Raw genomic sequence first — 22,028 nt, forward strand, 5'->3', positions numbered from 1 at the left:
TTGGATGCCATATCTCTCTTTGAATACAACTTTGTGCTTCGTCGTCTTCTGGTTCTTAGAAGAGATCGACTTCTGCCCTTTCTCCTCACCTCTTTCTGTCTCTCTCAATCTCTTGTGATGAACTACGCACGCTTCTTCTATTAGACATTCATGTTTGCGCGTTTCATATAATTACGAATATGATCTAGTAGCAGGTGTATCTTTTATCCCTGTACCACGAAATAGCAAGCACGTTTTAGACAAATCTATATTTAATCCCATGTAGAGTTAATCGTATATCTTAACTAATCGATTGAGAAGCAGCTCTTGAGATCAGACTAAAAAGATCATAAAAGATGAAAATTTTGATCCTCTTTTCACTTTTATTTGTTTTCTCAAGTTCATTTCATGTCCATTGAACATGGAAGCACACTTGCAAACAAAGCTATGAAATGTTGAAATATATGTTAAAGTGGCTTTATAATGATATTATTTAAATATAAAATCTTTTAAGATACAACATATCAATTGGTATCATCCGTCTTTTGCTTCTCTCTAGGAAGTTCAATACAACCATCCTTGTTAACGTCATTTCAACCATTATCCCTTTACTAGGGTGAATGGGAGATCCACTTTAGGGTTAGGCAAAAAAACTTAAGACTCTGATCGACACCCAATCCGGCTCCAATGGATTGGAGTTTGGAGTTGGAGTCGAAGTTGGTGTGTAAAAAATTAGTTGAAGTTTAGAGCTGAGGTTGGCTTTGAAACTCTAACTCAGACTTCGGTTGTTTTTTTTAATTGTAAAACAATGTCGTTTTGCATCGTATGTGCCGCACGGTGAGTGTGATTGAATGAAATAATGTTGTTCCATTTAAGTATAAAAGGGGTCCAAAACGACGGACCCTATTCTCCACCCCTCACTTTCCCTTCTCAATTTGTTCTCACTTCTTAGTCTCAAGTCCAAGACTCCTTGCGGCCAGCCCCTGTTGCCATCTTGCCGCCCTCCCAACCCCACCGTGAAACAGTACTCTCCATCGTTGCGTCGTGACACCCTTAATCATACAACTATTAATTGTGACACCCTTGAGGCTTGAGCATTGCACTCCCCTTGAGGTCGTGACCTCAAGACTCCGATTTCAAACCCAACTTTCATCATCAATCAATTCTAATTGGTTGATTCTCCATTCCTAAACTTATTGAATTAAATTTATTTATTGATTAGATGTTAATTAAAATAGCCTAGGGTTTGAAAAATTGAAAAGAGAGGTCCACTATTAAAAAATTAATTTTTTCATGTATGTATTGTATTTACTCAATTTTTTTAAAGGGATTGCACAGTATTTACGCACTCCATGACTGCAAATATCATTTCTCTTATGTATATTCTAATTTACTAATGAATCATTGATAATACTCGTTATTTTGGTTTGATGTTTTGGTGCATTGTATATGGCTTGCTGTTTTGGTATTTACTCTTGTGCATTTTATTTTTCAAGTGGATATGGATATGGATGTTACACCTACTCTAGACAATGGTCCTAATATGGATGTTTCAATGCCCGCACCTACTCCGATGACAGGGACATCCACTCTTGGACCTACATCTATATCTACTTCTTGTGCAAGTAATCGAGTACCCGAACCTATTGAATCATAAGAAGTGGAGCGTGGTGACAGTCGACCACCACAACCTAAGGTCGTGGACATGAGACCATTTCACAAAAATTGACACTAATCGTGAAAACCCACAAGGAAGGTGCCATCATTGTGGAGATTGTTTTGATTGTCACTTTAAGAAGCAAGGTACGTCAATTTTGATCACGCATTCGAACGGTTGTGTGCGGTATAATATTCTCATGGGGTTGGTGGCTAAAGATCAAAAGAAACTATGTTATGAAACAACTACGAAATATGGGATGAGCAGTAAAAAATTGTCAATTCCTCATTACAATGAGAAGAGAGTGACGAATTTGATTCCAACCATGATTATAACGGAAGACGCCTTTTCTCACCGTTGAGGGAAAATGGTTTCGTAATTTTGTAGCAAGTCTTAAGCCTCGATTTGTTATTCCTTCATGGCATTGCATAAAAGAATTTGGGGTTTAGATAGATTCAAGATTACAAAGGCACAAGTATTGGAAGAGAGTTGGATGATTGTATGATCGAGTAAGGAATTACAAAATTTCTTACCATCATAATTGACAATGTCAGTGCCAATGATAGAGCAATTGGTTGGTTGAGATGAAATGGAGTGGCCTAAAAAAATACAATTTGTGACAACGAGTTTATACATGTTAGATGTTGTACTCAAATTATCAATCTCATAGTTAATGAGGGTCTGAAGGAAGTTGATGAGTTCATTGTCAAGGCCCGCAATATTGTCAAGTACATCAAGTCTTCCTAAAGGCTTGACAAGTTTAAGTCCTATGTCGAACAACTAAAAATCTCATGTGTTAGTATGTTATGCTTGAGCGTTCTCACAAGAACTCGACATACATGATGTTAGATGAAGCAAAAAAATATCAAAGAGCCTTCAAGAGGATGCAAAAGGAAGATGGAGGTTTGTATCATACATTGTTCGATGACACACTCGGAAGAAAAAGTGCCAGATTGCCAAACTCTCGTGATTGGGATAATGTGAGATACTTTGCTAAGATCTTGAAATTATTTTATGATACAACTATTCACATCTCTAGTAGCTTATATTGTATAATGAATTTATATTTACGAAGCTTTCAGAGCTTTATGAGCACTTGTAAAGGAGTTGCGAAAGTAGTGTTGGGTTGTTAAATGATATACCTATGAGGATAAGATCCAAATATGATAAATATTAATGGGATATTGAGAAAATAAACAGGTTATCACTTGTGGCTGCGAGTCTTGATTCCCGATATAAGTTTGTTATTGTAGTGTTTCGAATTAGGAACTTCCTCAATAATAAGAAGGATGACCATTTCATTAAAACCTTGAAGAATGATATTGAAGCCTTATATCGCTATTACAACAACAGTGGTCAGTCCTCAAGCTCAAGTGAGAGCTCCTCAAGACCAACTAGTTCGACATCTTTCTTAGATGACACATATGCTCTAAGTTCAACGGTTTTGATGTGAGTTTATCATCAAATTTAGGCATCAATGGATATTATAGTGTAAATTTGAGATTAAATGATATTTTATGGAAGGTGTCAAGGCACCTAGTGATACATTTAATATCTTAACTTGCCTTTGACTATGGTTGCCTTTAATATCTTAATAGTGTCGAGGCACCTATCACTATGGTTGTCTTTGAGTTGGCGTTTAACATCTGAGATCGTGTGTTAGATGCTTATCGGAGTTCATTAGCTTCAAGAACTGTGGAGGCCCTTATCTGCTCATAGAATTAGGTAAGATCTACACCTATTAAACTAGATAGTGTTGATTATGCCAAGAGCTATAAGTTTGAGTCGGGTACTTTTGTCAAATTAGTCTGAATACCCTTTCCATAGGGATTGCTTTCATTATATAGAAGGAATTTTACACAATAGATGCCAGGTTTCCAGCACCTAATATCTATACAAGGTAAGTATTTACACAGTTATGTATATATCTAACTAGAAAAGAAAGTATCTAACTATAAAGGAAAATGTTACTAAAATTACAATAATGATACTCAAATCATATCTCCATGACATCCCCCCTCAAATTGATGATGGGCGATCAAGAAGTATCAATTTGTCAGCCAAGAACTAATATCGTGCCAAGAAAGAACTTTAGTGAATACGTCCGCAGTTTGATGTTTAGTGGAATTCGAGGAAGAGTAATCACATGTTTGTCAAAGGGTTCATGTATGGAATGACAATCAACTTCGATATGTTTCGTACGCTCATGGAAAATAGGATTAGCAACAATCTGAATAGCACTTGTATTATCAGCATGAAGAGAAGTGGAATGAAGCTGAGGAAAACCAATTTCACCCAATAACCCACAAAGCCATGTGGTCTCAGAGCATGCGGAAGACACAGCACGATACTTAGACTCAGTGGAGGACTTGGAGACTCTGTCTTGCTTCTTACTCTTATAAGAAATGAGTGCATTGCCTAAGAACATGCACTAGCCAATAACAGAGCAATGAGTATCCGCACATCCGACCCAATTAGCATCACTATACCCACCAACTGTAATGAAGATTCCTTAGGAAAGAACAACCCATGTGTAGAGGTGCCCTTCAGATATCGAATAATGCAAAAGACAGCTTAATGAAGATGTTGAGGGGCCTGCATAAATTGATTGACCTACTGCACAACAAAATAAATATCAAGATGAATAATCGTCAAGTAGTTCAAACTCCCAACAAGTTGCCGATACAAGGATGGATCTGAGAAAAGTTAGTATTCCTCCTGATGAAGCTTGAGATTTACCTCCAAAGGAGTAAGAACAAAGTTACCCGATTGGAGACTAGCCAATGAAATCACTTCCTGAGTATATTTGTGCTAGTGTAACAATGTACCAGTCAGATGTATAGTAATGGGAACCAAGATCTTTCATGTGAAAAAAGGCATTGAGATGTTGTTGTAATTGCTAAATTAATTCAATATCAGAGTTAGTAATCACAATGTCATCAACATATACCAGAAGCAACACAATTCCTGCAGAAGTCTTGCGAAGAAAAAGAGAGGAATCAGACTGACTTTGAGTAAAATGATAAGCAAGCAAGGTAGAGCGAAATTTATCAAACCATGCACACAGAGCCTATTTAAGTCCATACAAGGATCGGCGTAGCCGACAAACCTCTGAGGAAGGTGTAGCAAACATGCTGTGAGGTGGAGACATAAATTTCTTCCTTCAGATCCCCATGTAGAAGAGCATTTTTCACATCCATCTGCCAGAGAGACCACCCTTGCGATGCAGTAAGTACCAAGATAGTCCTCACAATAGTCATTTTGGCAACAAGTGTAAATGTCTCTTCATAATCAATACCATACTCCTGCCAGTTTCCAAGAGCTACAAGACGGGCCTTATATCTGTCCAATGATATATCTGTCCAATGAGCCATCCGACCAAAACTTGACTGAATACACCCATTTACAACCAATAGGTTTGACACCATATGAACATGTCACAATATCCCAAGTGTGATTGTCTTGAAGAGCTTGGATTTCTTCTTGTTTGGCCTGCTGCCAACATGCTTAGGTGGCTACCTAGGTATAAGAACGAGGAACAGAAATAGTGTCGAGAGTGGCAGTAAATGAGGTATGAGGAAAACCATACCTATCTGGTGGATGTGTAACCCGGGTGGAGTGCCGAGGTATCGCAGAATCAGATGACAGATCAGTGTCTGGAAGGGCCACTGAAGAAGGGGAAAGACATCGATGATACACCACACATGGTTTAAATCTCCCTATAGAAGAAGATATATCATCACAAGCAGGAAGAAGAATAACAGGAGGATCAAAAATAACCTGAGACTGAAAGAAATATTGATTCTCAAATAAAATCACATTATGAGAGATCCAAAATTTGTTTACATGAGCATCATAACAAACAAATCATTTTTTGATAATCGAAAATAGGGAGAATCATAATTTAGAGTAGCAATAGGCAAACGATTGATCAAATAAACAGCAGTAGATAAAGCTTCTACTCAAAACTTAGAAGGTACAGAAGAATCAATCAATAAAGTACGAACAATATCTAAGAGATGACGATTCTTACACTCAGCAATTCCATTTTGTTGAGAGGTATAAGGACAAGAACGCTGGGAAATGATCTCATGTTGCTGAAGATAAGTCTGAAAGGAATGAGACATGTACTCCCCTCTGAGTCGAAGCGTAAGATTTTGATACAAGTATTGAATTGTGTCTCGACAAGCGCAACAAATTTTTGAAAAATAGAAAACACGCCAACCTTAGAACGGAGAAAATAGATCCAAGTAAATCAACTATAATCATCGATAAATGTCACAAAATAGCGATACTGACCATGAGAAATAACAGGACTAACACTCCAAACATTAGTATGCACAATCTCAAAGCATTTAAAAGCACGACTACCATGCGCAGGAAAAGGTAAAGTTTTACTTTTAGCAAGATGACAAGTAGCATAATCAAAAAGATACAGGAAAATAAGAAAATGAATATTTATTGCCCAAAAAACCATGTTTCAAAAGATAAGACAACAGAATTAGGATGACCCAATTTCTTATGCCAGATTTTATTATTATTGGCAGCAGCCATACAAGCAAGAGAAACGACATTGGGAATAGAAAACTATAAAGGAAATAGATGTCTCACTTTAAGCCCATTCGCGATCACCATCCCTGACACCTGATCCTGCACAAGACAACCACCACGAGAGAAATAAACATCACATTATTATCCACCAATTTTTCAACAGAAATCAAATTGGTAGATAATCCAGGAGAGACAAAAACATTTCGAAATGAATAGCCCAAAATACCAATAACAGTAATAGGAAGCGTATTGCCATCAGCAATCTGAATAGCTTGAGTACCTCCGTACTTACAAACACCATGGGGGACCTATCTTACTACCAGTCATATGATTAGAAGCAGCCAAATCAACAAATGAAGAAGAAGTGGAGTTATGACCTGTACCTTGCAGGCCTAAAGCCGTAAAAGCAGACACAATCATCTGTTGGACCATGGCAAGTGTGAGAACATATGAGTCAGAGTTTACAGTGGGGGGCGCAGAAGAAGACGAGGACTGAACATATGAGGCTGCACTTGACAGTTTTTGATGATATGACCCTCTTTCTTGCAATAGTTACAAACTTTCTTAGAACAGTTGTGAGCAATATGACTGAACTCTTTGCAATTGAAACACTGCAACTTGTTCCTCCCTCTCCCTTGTGCTGCATAGGCTACATTTATAGCCTCAGAAAATACCTCATAAGTCATACTCATCTGAGTGAAAAATCGTTGTTCTTCACGCAATAAATCTCCCAAACAAATATCCAAAGAAGGAACCGGATTACGGTTTAATAAATCGGCTCGAACAGGATCAAATTCAGGTCGAAGTTTCATAAAAAACTGATCACATTGACTCTTAGCATGAACCCCTTGAAAAGCCACAAGTGTTGCAGTGGGAACCTTACCTTGATTGTAATTGCTAATTTCCAACTCCAATTGGAATTTTCAAGCGCTATGGTCTTTGTGATAAATACGATGCAAGTAATCCCACATAGCATGAGCTATAATAAAACATCGAATATTGGTGACAAGATGAGGCTTAATCGTCCCCAATAGACAGGAGATCACCTTAGCATCCTTGACCTCCCATTGACCAAATTCCTTTTTATCAGTGGGGAATCGAATAGAACTATCAATATGATTTGATAATTCTTTCCCTTTCAAGAACATTTTAAATTCAAATTCTCACGTAGAAAATTTTTTTCAGTAAATCGAACAATAGTATTCTCAATAGACATGATGAAAGGCACTAAAAACAACACCAAGCAATCAACCAAATAAACAACAAGCCTACTGCAAAGTAGGTCCAAATCCAAATAATAAGAGGCCCAAACACACAACCAGATTACAAAAAAATGCACTAGCAGAAATAAGACCCAGATCAAACACAGAAGGCCCAAACTGAAAGACTCAATTCGAAATAGCTGCCCTGTTTGAAAACGATGCAGCAAAAGGAGAAGCCACCAACTACGTCGACCACACCAGAAGGAGCCCAGCCACCCACAGAGTCATCGGCTACCACAGAGGATGCCGACCGGCACACAGCCACCCACAAAGAGCACCAACAACCACAAATAAGGAGCCCGCAACAAGAAGCAAGACTTACAATGCTGACAGAGCTCCAAAATCCAATGAAACGGCAAACTCAGAAGTATGAACACCACAGAGAGCTTCGACTCTCAACCAGGAACCAGAAAAAATTTTGAAAATAGGAAAAAAAAATTCTTCCCACCGACAACTCACAAACACTCACGAACAGCGATGTAAATCTCACACCAGAGATTAAGACCACAGAGACTGAAAACAGAGTAGGGGCTCTAGTACTATGTCAAATTGGTCTAAATACCCTTTCCATAGGGATTGCTTTCATTATATAGAAGGGATTTTACACAATAGATGCCAGATTTCCAGCGCCTAATATCTATACAAGGTAAGTATTCACACAATTATGTATATATCTAGCTAGAATGGAAGGTATCTAACTATAAAGGAAAATGTTACTAAAATTACAATAATGATACTCAAATCATACCTCCGTGACAACTTTAAGCTTTTAGCCTTAAATGACTAATTAGATATTTTATTGTTTTAATTCCTTGAGTTATAATTTTTATTATTTTGTAGACCTATCTATCTGTAAACCTTGCAATACTTGTGAAGGACTAAGACAGTGATATTATGGAAGGGAGTCCCAGTCGATGAATGGTATTTAGAACTTTCATGTTAACTTTACTATAATCCTTTAGTTAAGTGGTGTGATGTCTAACTTTGTTTAACTTTCAAAACAACAGAGGATAATTTGGAAAGTCAAGAACTATATGCATTTGGGATGCATGATACTTGGAAAGTTCATGGATTTTCATTGTTTATTGTTTAATCTAATTATGATACTCTGTAACTTTTCTTGCTTGTGGTTTGTAACTTTGGTTGTGGTGTTGAACACCAGATTATATCGTATGTCTGTATGTGGTGGTTAAATTGATGGGATTATGGGAGTCGGAGGGAGTCCCGAAGTTGTATTGTTATTGGAGCAAATTAGCAATGGAGAGTGGAGTCTTGACTCTTGGTACTTGGAGTTGGAGATGGTAGAAAGCACTAAACAGGAGATTCCGAGATTAATTTGATATACTTTGTAACTTTGTAGTTTGTAATATACATACAACTACAAATACTCATTAGTGTCTTCTTGGGTGATGTTTGCAGGGATATGCATTAAGATATTGTGTTGCATGATTGTGTTTTAATGCTTATGATTCCATTATCTATATTTGCTTATTTATTATAGATGGATTATAATAATATAATTTATAATTTTATTGATAATAATGTCTTTTAATTTGCATTATGGAGTTAGGTCTTTGGTATGTAATATGTATGTAGTAATGGAAGAATATTTCATTTTATTAACTTTTTTCGACCAAGCTCGACTAAGTGAATGGTTCAACTTTGATCAAAAGCTCTAATTCCGGCTACACCTTCAGCAACTTCGATCGCAGCCAGAATCCCTTGTGATTGGAGTCGAAGCTCAAACTAACCTCTGACCCAAGTCACATTTGGAGGTGGGAATTAAGGGTGTAACCAGTCTGGTCCGGATCAGTTTTGGACAAAATTTGAAACTGAACAGATATACACTAGTTTTAAAATTTTAATAATCGATTTGACTAATTCATCACCGAAACCAAAAGTTTAGAGTTTTTTCCGGTTCGGTTCTTCCGGTTTACCCATTTTACACATGTGGCACTACATAAGTTGAGACTTGAGAACTGATTCCTCTAATGACTGTTCTTCTCCTCAAAGGAACTTCACTTTTTTTAATATTATGTTATAAGATTAAAATTTATATGTTATATCAAATATTATATTAAAAATTGTAAGATTAATTTTATGTTACATCAAATGTTTATTAAAATTTTATAAAATTGATTTTATATTATATCAAATATTATATTAATTTTATGTTATAAGATTTATAGACATGAATAATAAAATCAAAATCTTATGTTATATTAATTAGCAATTTAGTATATAAAAAATTATATAAAATATATTTTATATATATATAAATAGTTTTATAACCTTTTATATAACTATATTTTAAAAGAGAGGCATTTTTATAAAATAAGTTATAAAATAATATCATTTTACGTAAATACTCTCATTTTAAAATATAGTTTGTATAAAAATTTATAAAAATGATTGTGAGAAATAAGCTTTGTAGTAACAACATATGTGAAAGTTTCTATAATATTTTACAATTCTATTAAAAATATTTTGGGATTTTTTTTTTTTTTTTTTTTTGGGTTTTATGAAAGTGGGTAGTTTGGATTGAAAACAATTTTTGTGAAAATCTTTTCCCGAGCTGCTGTGTTAAAATATTTAAATATATTTTTTTGTTGAAGTTAATTTTTTTTTTAAAGAGAATTTCCTTTTTTTTTTTTTTTTCTTTTAAAGAGAATTTCCTCAATTCTTCGATCCGTGTTCAAAACAAGTTAACGAGAAAAAAGCCCAGTGTTAAAAACAAAAAACAAGCCAGCACTGAAAACACCTAAAACCTCAAAGTCCAGCGCTCTGCAACAGTAACACATACCACCGCAAAACCATTAGGACCTTTAACAGTTCCAAGCAAACCTCTCTCTCGCTTTCTTTCTATGTTGAGTCTATAGAAGCTGAGAGATGAAAGCTTTGAGCGCACTGAGAACACTCCCGACCCTCCCTCCAAAACCCTACAGAGACCCTCTCTCCCGGACCTTTCTTTATCAATTTTTCTCAGCCCAGCCTCAAGAAGAAGATCACACACATACAACCACATTCTCGGACTCTGAAAATGACTCAGACTCTGTCTTTGACAGTACCCATTACACAATACCAACCATTGCTTCGGAGCCCAACGCTCAACCCGCTCAGCAGCCCACTTGGGATGAGAAATATAGGGCGAAAGCTGATGAGTTAATCTTTGCGAAGGAAACCCAGAAAGGAAAATTGAGGACTTTGCAGAAAGAGGAGGAGAGGAGGAGGAGAGTGCTTGCCAAGGTGCTGCTCGAGGCGGCGTTGGAGGCAGCGGACGACGAGGTGGAGGAGCAGGATGAGAAGCTTGTGGTGAAGGAGGAGGACCAGAAGTCATTGTCGGTCGGGATAATTGGTGCTCCAAATGCTGGGAAGTCTGCACTTACAAACTACATGGTTGGTTTTGTTGGCTATTAATATATGTTTTGCACCATCATTTCATATGTAAGCTTGAACTTTCAGAAGTTCTTCAGGAGTAATTCAGCCTGTGCCGAGTGAATTGTAGGTTGTCTTTCCGAAAATGTCTAAACAAGTCTACCTTGATATGAAGCTCATTTCCAAGATTTTAGTTGAATAGTAGGTGCTTGTAATGTTATTTTCTGAAACTCATAGTTTAGTAACACGGTTGCTTGAAAATGTTAGAAGTTAAATCATTATGTAAATAATATTGTGAGTCCAAGTAATAAAAACTTGTGAAAACATTTAACTTTTTAGAATTAATTTTTGCTTTTCATCTTGGAGTACTATGCATGACACGCATAGTGTCATCAATGAATTACAAGATAGCTTGTGCCTTGTGTATCAAAGTTGTGGTGCCTGGATGATGTCTTCTATTGCTTCTCCATGGTGCGTGATGATTTTTCTTTTTCTTTCTAATATATTTTTTATTTCTTTCCGCCCTGTGTACTCTACTGCTGAACTTGGAGTGCTATTAATACAATGTCAAGCCAAATGCGTTAGTTTTGGCATGTGGGAGATTTGGGGAGTTTTTACAAAAATATTAACGGTGAGGTAGGAGTTGCTACACAAATCAATGCTTTGGCATAGAGATGTTTATTAAATGAGTATCCTAAAAACAATTTCACATTGAAGGTGAAGAGAAGCAACAGTTCAGCATAAATGGACTGGTCAGCATAACCAAGTTTTATGAAGGCAGTGCATTGCTGTTTCTCCTGTAATTATTTTTTTATAAGTAAGAAGATATATTATTAATATTGAAATAGGCATAGCTCAAGTACACAGGAAGTATACAAGAGAATACACCTGGTTAGGAGCTAGAGCTTTTTCTCCAGTAAATTAGGTCCCTTTCTGTTTAGTTGTTGTTGTTGTGTACCAAGGGTGGCTATGGGATATAGAAATTTTGTGAGTCTAAGAATGGAATTTACTTTTCAAAAAAATCTTAGGAAAGGGATTTTAATCCTGAATAAACATCCTATCCATTTCCCAATAGAGCTTGATTGAACACCAACAAATTTCTGCTTCCCAACTAGCTTGAGGAAATTTGTTAAAGACCCAATCATTGATCTAAAAGTCTTAGGACTGTTGGATACTAATTCGGTTAAACCTTTAACCCTCAGGATCATAACATTTCATCACACTTCCAAATCCGACGTCCACGGTGGTCCACTCTATCGACATTGACCTGGTGGTAGCCCTTTCCCTTTTAACGGCTTCACTCATCTATGAGTATTCAATGACTTAACACCATGCCCATGCATAGTACCAAGGCATTTTAATCCAGCTTATAGGTCCCCTCCATGACTTGAAACACGTGACGTTGTCCCTACTCTAATTCCAATTTTTTTTTTTTATAAGTAACTCTGATTCCAATTGTTAAAGACCCAACCATTGATCCAAAAGTCATAAGATTGTTGGATACTAATTTGGTTAAAACCTTTAACCCTCATGATCATAACAAAATTGGAGTGAAAATCTTAAACCAATTAACTAGATGGAATTTGAACTCCTCAAAAATCTTAAACCAATTAACTAGATGGACTTTGAACTCCTCACTGACTCATCCCCAACAGGATTTTTTGTGGGGTGGAGTTGGTGATGAGTCCAAAATCCATCTAGTTAATTGATTTAAGACTTGCAGTCGATTTCCTCTGGTTGGTTGGGAAAGAGTGACAAATAATATGTAGATAAAATGCTTAATCAAAGTTATCCGGTCGCCTTAAGACTGATTCACTTCCATCCAGCCAATTGATGGTGTTTTATCTGGCCTCTTATAGATAGAAGGGTGACAAATAATCTGATCTGATCAATATTTTCCAGTATCGGTCAAGTACTAGCAGTTTTTAGCTTATAACTGCATGCACATATGTTTTTTTAGAGGTTAACCACATGCACGCATATGTTATATTTGCAGTGCATTTGTTACAGGTTGGGACAAAGGTTGCTGCCGTTTCTCGGAAGACAAACACCACTACTCATGAAGTGTTAGGAGTGATGACAAAAGAAAAAACCCAAATTGTGCGTATCTTGTTTTGATATATTACCTATTCACTTATATGTGTGTAAACACGAGTCAGTGTGCATCTATTTTCAAAACTAAACAGTTATCACATGCATATAATTTCTAAATCACTTTAATACATAATATATGCGACTCAATAAATATTCTAATTTTTCTACATGACGTGTTTTTTGTCCTGGATTGGTCTTTAGATACATTGCAAATATTTGTGCTCAAGGAATAATCTTCCTCATTCGTAGTTTCTTGTGTGACTGGATAAATTGGTGAAATTTAATTTGTTCAGATCTTCTGCTTTGTTACAACTATTGTTGCAACAATTCCAAAACTTTTTTAATTCTTGTAACATACCATTATAAAGAGTAAAAAACATATGGGAAAAATACATTTTACACCTCCAAACTGATACTCAATTTGCAGAGTGGTATCTAAATGTCCAAAGTTGAAACATTGCACCTTCAAACTATAAAAAAGCTACAATGTGGTCCATCCTTTAAAATCTCATGGTCGAAATTGGACATAAGATGACAAATAGTGTGAGTTGGAGGGCACAATGGCTTAACTGTGGTAGTTTGGGTACCATATTGTAAATTGAGCTTCAATTTGGGGGCGCAGTATACATTCTCCCAAAATAAATAAAAGGTAATATGCTAGAAATAAATGTCTTGCCCCCTTAAATCTTTAGTTATTGGGTGGGGCTACTATGCCGCCCAGCTTTTACTGCTGGGCGTGCCACCCAGGCTTTTTTTTTTTTTTGCTTTTTTCTTTTCACATTTTTTTAATATATTTAAATATTTTTAAAAAATAAAAAAATACATCAATACACTTAAAATCACTTTCTTAAAAAAAAAGAAGAAAACTTTTGACCAGCGGTCAACTAGGGCGGTCAAACTAAGTGGGCAAAGAAGCTTTTCCCTTAGTTATTACATCTGAAATCAGATTAGTCTCTTTTCCTAGGCATATAATTAAAAGAAGTCATTGTCCTTTCATATTTATATCTCTCGTGTTTTCTAATAATTTCTCTGATTACTTATAAAAAAAAATATATCTCATGGTAAACAAAGTGAAAGGAAGAATGAAAAAGTTTATTAAGGAACTGTGATTGATTTACATTGAGTGCTCTACTTATATACAAGATGAATAAGAGCACATGTAAAATAGAGCTGGCAGTCTAACTAATTAAATGCTTAACAAAGTAACAAGCTAATGAAACTAATAAAAATGCACATGAAAAATTTGAGTGCTCAAAGACTCTTTCAGTTAGGTTGATGCTGCAGCCCAACACTTCAGGAATTTTCTTCCATGTTTCTGTAATTTTTAATTCTACATCTAATTATACTTTTTGGAATGCGTTGCAGTCTAAATGAAATATTATAGATTTTCTTATTCAAATTATGTGTTTCTTTACCAAAGGCTGAAGCATTTCTTTTGTATAAAAAAACTGCAGATAAAATGGAGTGTTGGAACATCACTTAAATTGTATTTTGACACCATCTTTATGTTTTCTAGTGAAGGAGAACTTTAGGACTACAAATTTTCGTTATGTGACTGCAAAATTTTCGTTATTGCAAAACTTAAAGACTACACATTCTCGTTATTGTAACTGCACAATTTTCTCTAATGTAATTGTTATTTTGTGCAGTGCTTTTTTGATACGCCAGGACTTATGTTGAATAAAAGTGGATATCTTCACAAGGATATGAAAATTCGTGTGGAATGTGCTTGGAGTTCTGTTAATCTCTATGATGTGCTCATTGTTATTTTTGATGTCCATAGGCATCTTACCAGGTCAGTGAATAGCATTTGATCACAAGTAGACATCCTTCTCTCTAATTTTTCTCTACTATTTCAGAACATCATCACTGTGGTAGGGAGATTATAAAGCTGTCAATTCAGTTTGTGTGCATGTGTCTGCTACTTGCATTGAGTGTGTGTGTGTGTGTGCGTGTGCACGCGCTATGAAGAGAGTCTGCTCTTCTTATCACTCTTATCATGTTAAGTTCTTTTTATAAGTAAAATTTATCAATATCAGTAATTTATCAATATCAGTAACGTAGCCAAATACACTGGATGTGTACAAGAGAAAACACCCAATTGCACTTGGTGCCCAACATAACAATAATGATTTTGCCATTACTCCTTGAGCAACATTTTTTATAACCTTTTTCTTCGAGATGAGAGATGTAAAAGTTTTTACTTTGGGGGTGTCACCTGCCACAACTGCCATATTCTTTATGTAATTATATTTCTATATTTCATTGGGCCTTTGCACTGTATTTTACATGTACACTCTTATAATACATTTCGTTTTTAGATATTTCCTGTCGTGTTTGGATTGAAGCTTTTCATACTTACCTTTAGATACGCTAAAATCTTTCTACCAAGAAGTAACTTTTATTTGATTTTTCAATTATAATGCTATCCTTGTATCCTTCTATTCAACACACTTGATTTATCTTGTCTCTTTTTAATGAACTTCTGTTTGAACCTTTAGTGCTTTCTAAATTACATAGAGCAGTCATTGTAAATTAATATATAATAGTTTTTCCATAATTACTAAAAACTTGGCTAAATAAAGAAGAATAAGTACACGGTTCATACACTGTGTCATTGCAAGAGGTTACCACTGAACATGCAAGAGCAACAAATTCTGAAAAAGAATGGTAGCATTTGATGGTTTGTTAGTTTTTGTAGTGGATGATAGAAGCTCAATTTTGGCATGATTTGTGGTGTGGGGGCATCGCCCTAAAAAAGAGGTTTCCTCATTATTCCTAGTGGCTGAAGACAAAGGTTCTTAGAGGAACATTAGGGCCTGGTGATTTTTGGATTCATCAATTATGTGGCGGGAGATGGTTGATTCTTTCTTAAACCTTCTATATTCAAATATGCTGAGGGATGAAGGGGATTTTAGATTATTTATGAATGGGAATCGTTTGATACCACCTTATTGGGGTTAGTTATATGGATCTTTCTGTGCCTCTCAGCCCTTTGTGGGGCAATATCACTATTTACCTCTGTACCAGCTAGATCATTTGTTAACCCCTAGGGGTTGGCTCAAGTGGTAAAGGCCTTGGACTTAGGAGTATGCTCCTCTCAAGTCTAAGGTTCAAATTCCCTTGGGTGCAAACAATCTCTAGGGGCCATCGGATTGGGAGATTTTTCTCTTGAATTACCCGAGGTGCATTTACGGGAAACTCTTTGCCGAGGGCCTATGCATCCCCGGGATTAGTCGGGACGCTGTTCCTGGACAGTGCCAATCAAAACAAATAAAATAGCTAGATCATTTGTTATAATAACTTCTACCAAAGTCTTTTTCGCCTTTTTCCCTTTTTACTCTTTCCACTTTTGCAGATTTTATGGATTTCTTTTGTTGTGCACTTTCCCTTTGCGGTAGGTATATCCTCTAGCTAGCAAAAGTCCTTACTCATCCAAAGGTTCTTGAAAGAGAGAAGTTTATCTAAAGCCCACTTATTCAAATAATGTCAGGGTCAATTTAAAGAATTACGTTTCCATCAACTTCAATGTAGTAAGCATACATCATGGCCAGCACTTTTATTTGACAATATCATGATGTTCCATAAATGAAGAACTTCCTTTGAGTTTATGAGCATTACAACATGATGTGATCTTTGGTTTTTTTGGTTCTTTTGTTGTTGGTTATGTGTTTTGTGTATTTTTTTTTCCTTGACTTGTTTTTTTTCTGGAGAAACTTTTGCATTCTCGTTTACTGATTCTCTTATTAGTCTCTGTTATCCTAGATTTCAAAATTGTACCCGAGCCTTCTCTTTTTGCTTTGCAATTATCTGTATTAGGAAGCAAATGGAAACCTTAGCCATGTCTTATAATAAAACGAAATAAGACCCTTAAGGGCTATTTCTTTTTCTTTTTTTGATTAGGGCTTTATGCCATAGGTGACAAATTGACGTAAGTTTTATATTAGGTCTTAATTTTTTTAACAAGTATTAGTTATTAAAAAAAATATTCTACCGTCTATCTTTGCTGTAGTCTTTACTTAACAGAAAAGGAAAAAATGAATATCCTACAGTATTGTAACTTTTGGCTTGATTACCGATTTTCATGGACACTTTCAACCCCGTTCATATATGAGATAATATGTTAGAGAAACAAGTAGAGGGGAGAAAATCAAGTATACAGTATGTTTTTAAATAATTTACTTAGAAATAGCAGCAAATGATGGGTACAAGAAGGAAATGAGCAGACACAGAATATGGTAGGGGAGTTTTCCATTCGATGTCGTTGGGGAGAATTAGTTTTGTAGCTGATTTCTCTTGTCGTAGTGCCACAAACAAGTGGAGTGCCGAGATTATGTGAGGTTATTGAGAGTGGGAAACAGAGCTTTTCTTGTTCAGCATTGCTCAAACAAACTTCGATACATGGAACTAAAAAAATCTTCTGGTGGATGTTGGTAGTGAGGAGGATCCACTGTATTGTTCACGGCGATGTGTCTTCAGTCTTCCTCTGAAGAGTGTGCTATAGGGTATGTCTGACCACTTGCAGAACATCAGAAATGTGTGCAGTGGCCAAAAACTCTGTAGCTTTAAATATTGTGAAAGTTGGTGGTGGAACTCAAGTCATCCTTCCTCAATACCCTATTTCAATGGGCCGTAGCCCAAAACCCTGCAGCTTTTTCTGATTCCACTTTTCCAGACTTCCTAGTTCTTTGTCCCTTTTCCAGTTACGTGTATTTCTTGTATACGTTTTGTGTAGTGGGGATCATCCTCTTTCTAGTCATAATAAAATCACTACTTACAAAAAAAAAAAAAAACTGTAATTAAGAAATGAGACAAAAATATCAATTGTATGGTAAGCAAGTATCAAGTATATGTTTACTAAACAATTGGCATATAGAGATTTTCATGGCTTTGTCTTATTTTCATCTGGTTTTACCTTCAGTGGAAAGGAAATGCTAAAATTTATACTACAATCCCATCATTATCTCACTCTACTGTCGTGGCAATCCGATAATTAGTTTCATTTAATAAATTTTGATATTCCATGTAATTGAAGAAAATGAAGGCTTGCCTAATTATATGATTACTTAAATAAGTTGCATGCAAACTTAGGGCTAGTTCACTGAGATATTGTCAGATATTTCTTTCCCCAACATCACTTTTCAATTTCAAATTTTCAACTTTTTCATCTAATCATTATCCAAATACAAAACTCAATAAATTTTCCCAAACTTCCAATCAAAACACAAAAATAATACAACTTTTTCAAATTTCAACACAAAAATTATATTAAAAAATTATATTCAAACAAGTTTTGAACTTTATAAAAATTTTATTCGACTTTTTTTCTCTCCTTTCTCAAAACTCAATAAAACATCTTAACTTAAAGCATTTCATTATTATTCACAAACCATTTAACTATTATTCACAGATATTCTGAGATATTCTAAGTGTTCAAACGAGCCCTTAATATCACACAAAACAACTGATAATCCTAAGTATGATGCTGTATTTTTAACCCCCTAGGGGTTGGCTCAAGTGGTAAAGGCCTTGGGCTTGTGGGTATGCTCACTCACGTCTAAGGTTCAAATCCCCTTGGGTGAAAAAAATCTCTGGAGGCTATCGGACTGGGGGATTTTCCTCTTAAATTACCCGAGGTGCACTTGCAGGAAACACCTTGCCGAGGACCTGTACACCGTATTTTTTTTCTTTTTCTTTTTTATTTTCCCTTTATGTGAAATTAAGTTGCATGAATGCATAGTTATTTTAAAACATAGTTCAGTATTTGACTGTAATTATAGTTCAGTTGTTTTAATCTTTTCATTCTGCCATGCATACAGGCCTGATTTAAGGGTTATAAGATTGATCAAACAAATGGGGGCACAACCGCACCCAAAACAGAAGCGTATATTGTGTATAAATAAGGTTGATTTAGTTGAGAAAAAGAAAGATCTGTTGAAGGCTGCTGAACAATTTAAAGATCTTCCCGGATTTGAAAGGTGAGCATTTCTTGCCGGACAAAAAAAAAAAGTTGGGTTGTGACCTTTCTGAAAATTGTCTAATAATGATAGCTTCTGATTCATATTATATAATTTTGCTTCTGATTCATATTATATAATTTTACTCCGTAGGTATTTCATGATTTCAGGACTGAAGGGCTATGGAGTAAAAGATCTAACTAAATATTTGACGGAGCAGGCATGTGGTTGCACCCATTACATCATTCTTCCTAATTGAATTTACATTTCTGTAGTAAGAGTTTCTTGAATTTATTTTGTTGCTATATGTCTTTTAGAATGCCATCTGATTGCCAGCCAGGACATCACAAACAAGCTATTTTGTCAACTGTTGACTCTTGTGAGAGCTATAGTGATGGGCTCTCATTTTTTTTTTTTTTTTTATCAGTCTATGGGCTCTCTTTATAACTCTTGATTGTCAGAAGAATTAATTTCTGAGTTATATTGTTTGATACGTATGTTTAATTCATACAATGTCTCTGCACCTTTACTTCTTTCTTGGAAGAAAAAATATTCTGTTTCTTCTCTTTCTCATAATAAAGGTTTTTTTATAAGATACTCAAAATAAAGTTTTAGACAGTGCTTCATTCATATGAATTTTGTTTGTTTGTTTTTGTTTATCCTTTTTGTATCAATAGCTATACACACATCTGGAAGATTTATTAATATTGAATTATATAATATAAAAATGTTTCTTAAGCATCCGTGTACCTGGGTTATGCCTATACTTTATTATCAATAAAATTTTTTATTATGTTAAAAAAATGTTTCAAAAATTAATTAGTTGTATTTTTGTAATATTCATAGGGTTCTTTTTACTTGTAAAAAAATATTCATAGGGCTTTAGTACTTGGAATTCCAGAGAGAGAGAGAGAGCGCTATTTTACCAATCTGTCCTGCATTTGCCCCATCAAGTCTCACACATTTGTCAATTCAGACCTTTTTGTCCTCTCTATCTTGAAGATTAAATATTATGCATAAATATTCTAGGAGCCTTCTCCAAACATTAAACGAAAAAAGCTCCGCCACCTCTCACAGCCTTTAGCTTCTGCTGTTGTTGAGATACATTTACTATAGTTATATGGTGGGAAAAATTTCTTGATAAGTTACTGAAGCTAAAAAAGACGTTCCATTTTTTTCATTTTTTTGAGTTTTGTCACAAGGCTTCTTATAAAATACATTCATAATCGATCCTCTTGATCCTTGACCTTGAAAAGCAGAATTGTTATGTGACAGGAAAGGTGAAGGTGATGCATTGGGAACGAATATTGAGAGAACTGATGAAAATGGCATTACTGTTTCTATTTATGATTTACTCAATCAACTTGCTCTTGTAACTCTTTACTTTTTTCAATGGCTTCTTTTGCTTAGGCAGTTACAAGACCATGGGATGAAGAGCCTTTCGCTATGAGTGAAGAAGTTATGAAGAATATATCATTAGAAGTTGTCCGCGAAAGACTATTGGATCATGTTCATCAGGTAGACCTGTGAATTTTTCATTTGTCTACTTTAAGGCCATGGTATTCATCTGCCAACTGGACCATCTGCTTATTTCAGGAATTAGCATGGATAATGACTATGTACTCTTCTCCTTTCAGGAAATCCCGTATGGTATTGAACATCGTTTGATAGACTGGAAAGAATTACGAGATGGTTCTGTAAGGATTGAGCAGCACTTAATCACCCACAAGCTAAGCCAGCGCAAGATTCTTGTGGGAAAGAAGGGCTCCAAAATAGGGTAATATGCAAACGACTATCTTAAACATTATTCATCTATTTGTAGTTATTTCTCATATTGGTGACAAGTATTTCGATGTTTTACAAGATGGAAGCTGTTTCATTTGGTCCTGTGTACATACTAGAACAGATTAGTTTCTCATAGTGTTGACTGGTATTTCGATGTTTTGCAAGATGGAAGCTGTCTTGTTTGATCATGTATGCATACTTTTTTTTTTCTTTTATTAGTAATCATGTATGCATACTTAGAACAGATCCTAGTGCAGTGCTGCAATGAAATAGATCTGGAGTTACTAAGTTTGTGCATTACCAATCTGTTCTCTGCTAAGCGACATCTAAATTCATGATTCACTGTTGGAACCTTGCCCGGTTATTAAGGGGACTTAATTTTACCTTATATTAGACATCCATATGAAGCTGCTCAGAAATCGCGAGGTTGATTTTATTGAGGAATTTGTAGAATGCCCCTTCAGGAAGTTATAGGGACAAGCCACTCAAAATCAAACCTGCCTTGCCTGCCTAGTCAAAGTCCCTCCATAAAACCCTCCAACCACAAGTTGCCAACTAGGACAAAGAGGGAGGGGAAAATTTGTGGGCCCCGGGCTCCGGTGTGAGGCAAAAATCTGAACCTGATCACATTGACTGGAACTGGGGACTTGGAACATTTTTTATGAGATTTTCTCTGAAATCGGGAAACGAGGCAATTTTTCTTTAACTTAGAACTGAAAGTTTCATCTTCGGTGGTTTGTCTTGTGTACTTCAGTCTTCTACTTATTCCTCTTCCTGCGGCAATCAATAGATAGCATGTGTTCTCAGGTCTTTATTTTACATAATTCTAATTATAAATACTTTTTTTCCTGGCACAGGAGAATAGGCATTGAAGCTAATGAAGAGCTAAGGTCCATATTCAAGAGGGAAGTACATCTCATCCTTCAGGTTAGACTTAAATGATGCGTTTATCAAGTCGTAGGCAAATATCAAGAATTGCACATTCTCTACATACCGTCTGTACGTGTATATAGAAGTCCTGTTTGGTACACTTGTACCTTGATCTCCCATGTTACTTACCATACAACGGCAATACGGAGCGGAGCTTTCAAGGTGGCAAATGATTCTTCTTGTCTGATTGGGAGACTGAAGTGGGTCTGGGAGACTCCATCCATGCAAGAAGAATTCCCACCATTCTGCTTCTAGTTTCTTGGTCTTTAGAAAGTTTTGAGAATGTCCACATTTTCATTAGAGTTCCCTGTGATTCTGTATCTATGCACGAATAATGAGGTCCCTTCATTTAAGATGTATTTCTCTCTATCAGATTGTTCTGTTTTGTAACTCCCCATTCCCATAGGGTTATGGATGAAGTCATTTTTAAAAATCTCA

General features: G+C 35.7%; 1 protein-coding gene across 1 annotated transcript; it reads left to right on the top strand.

Moving 5' to 3' along the window:
- Positions 1–10,166: 10,166 nt before the first annotated feature.
- On the top strand, positions 10,167–22,028 carry LOC121267522 (GTP-binding protein ERG-like). Its single transcript, XM_041171417.1, has 8 exons — positions 10,167–10,845; positions 12,835–12,924; positions 14,568–14,713; positions 18,738–18,896; positions 19,029–19,095; positions 20,286–20,393; positions 20,513–20,652; positions 21,518–22,028. Exons 1-8 carry the CDS (start codon positions 10,339–10,341, stop codon positions 21,600–21,602), a joined length of 1,302 nt encoding a protein of 433 aa, XP_041027351.1. The 5' UTR covers positions 10,167–10,338; the 3' UTR covers positions 21,603–22,028.

This window comes from Juglans microcarpa x Juglans regia, chromosome 5S, assembly GCF_004785595.1.
Source record: "Juglans microcarpa x Juglans regia isolate MS1-56 chromosome 5S, Jm3101_v1.0, whole genome shotgun sequence".
Lineage (NCBI taxonomy): Eukaryota > Viridiplantae > Streptophyta > Magnoliopsida > Fagales > Juglandaceae > Juglans > Juglans microcarpa x Juglans regia.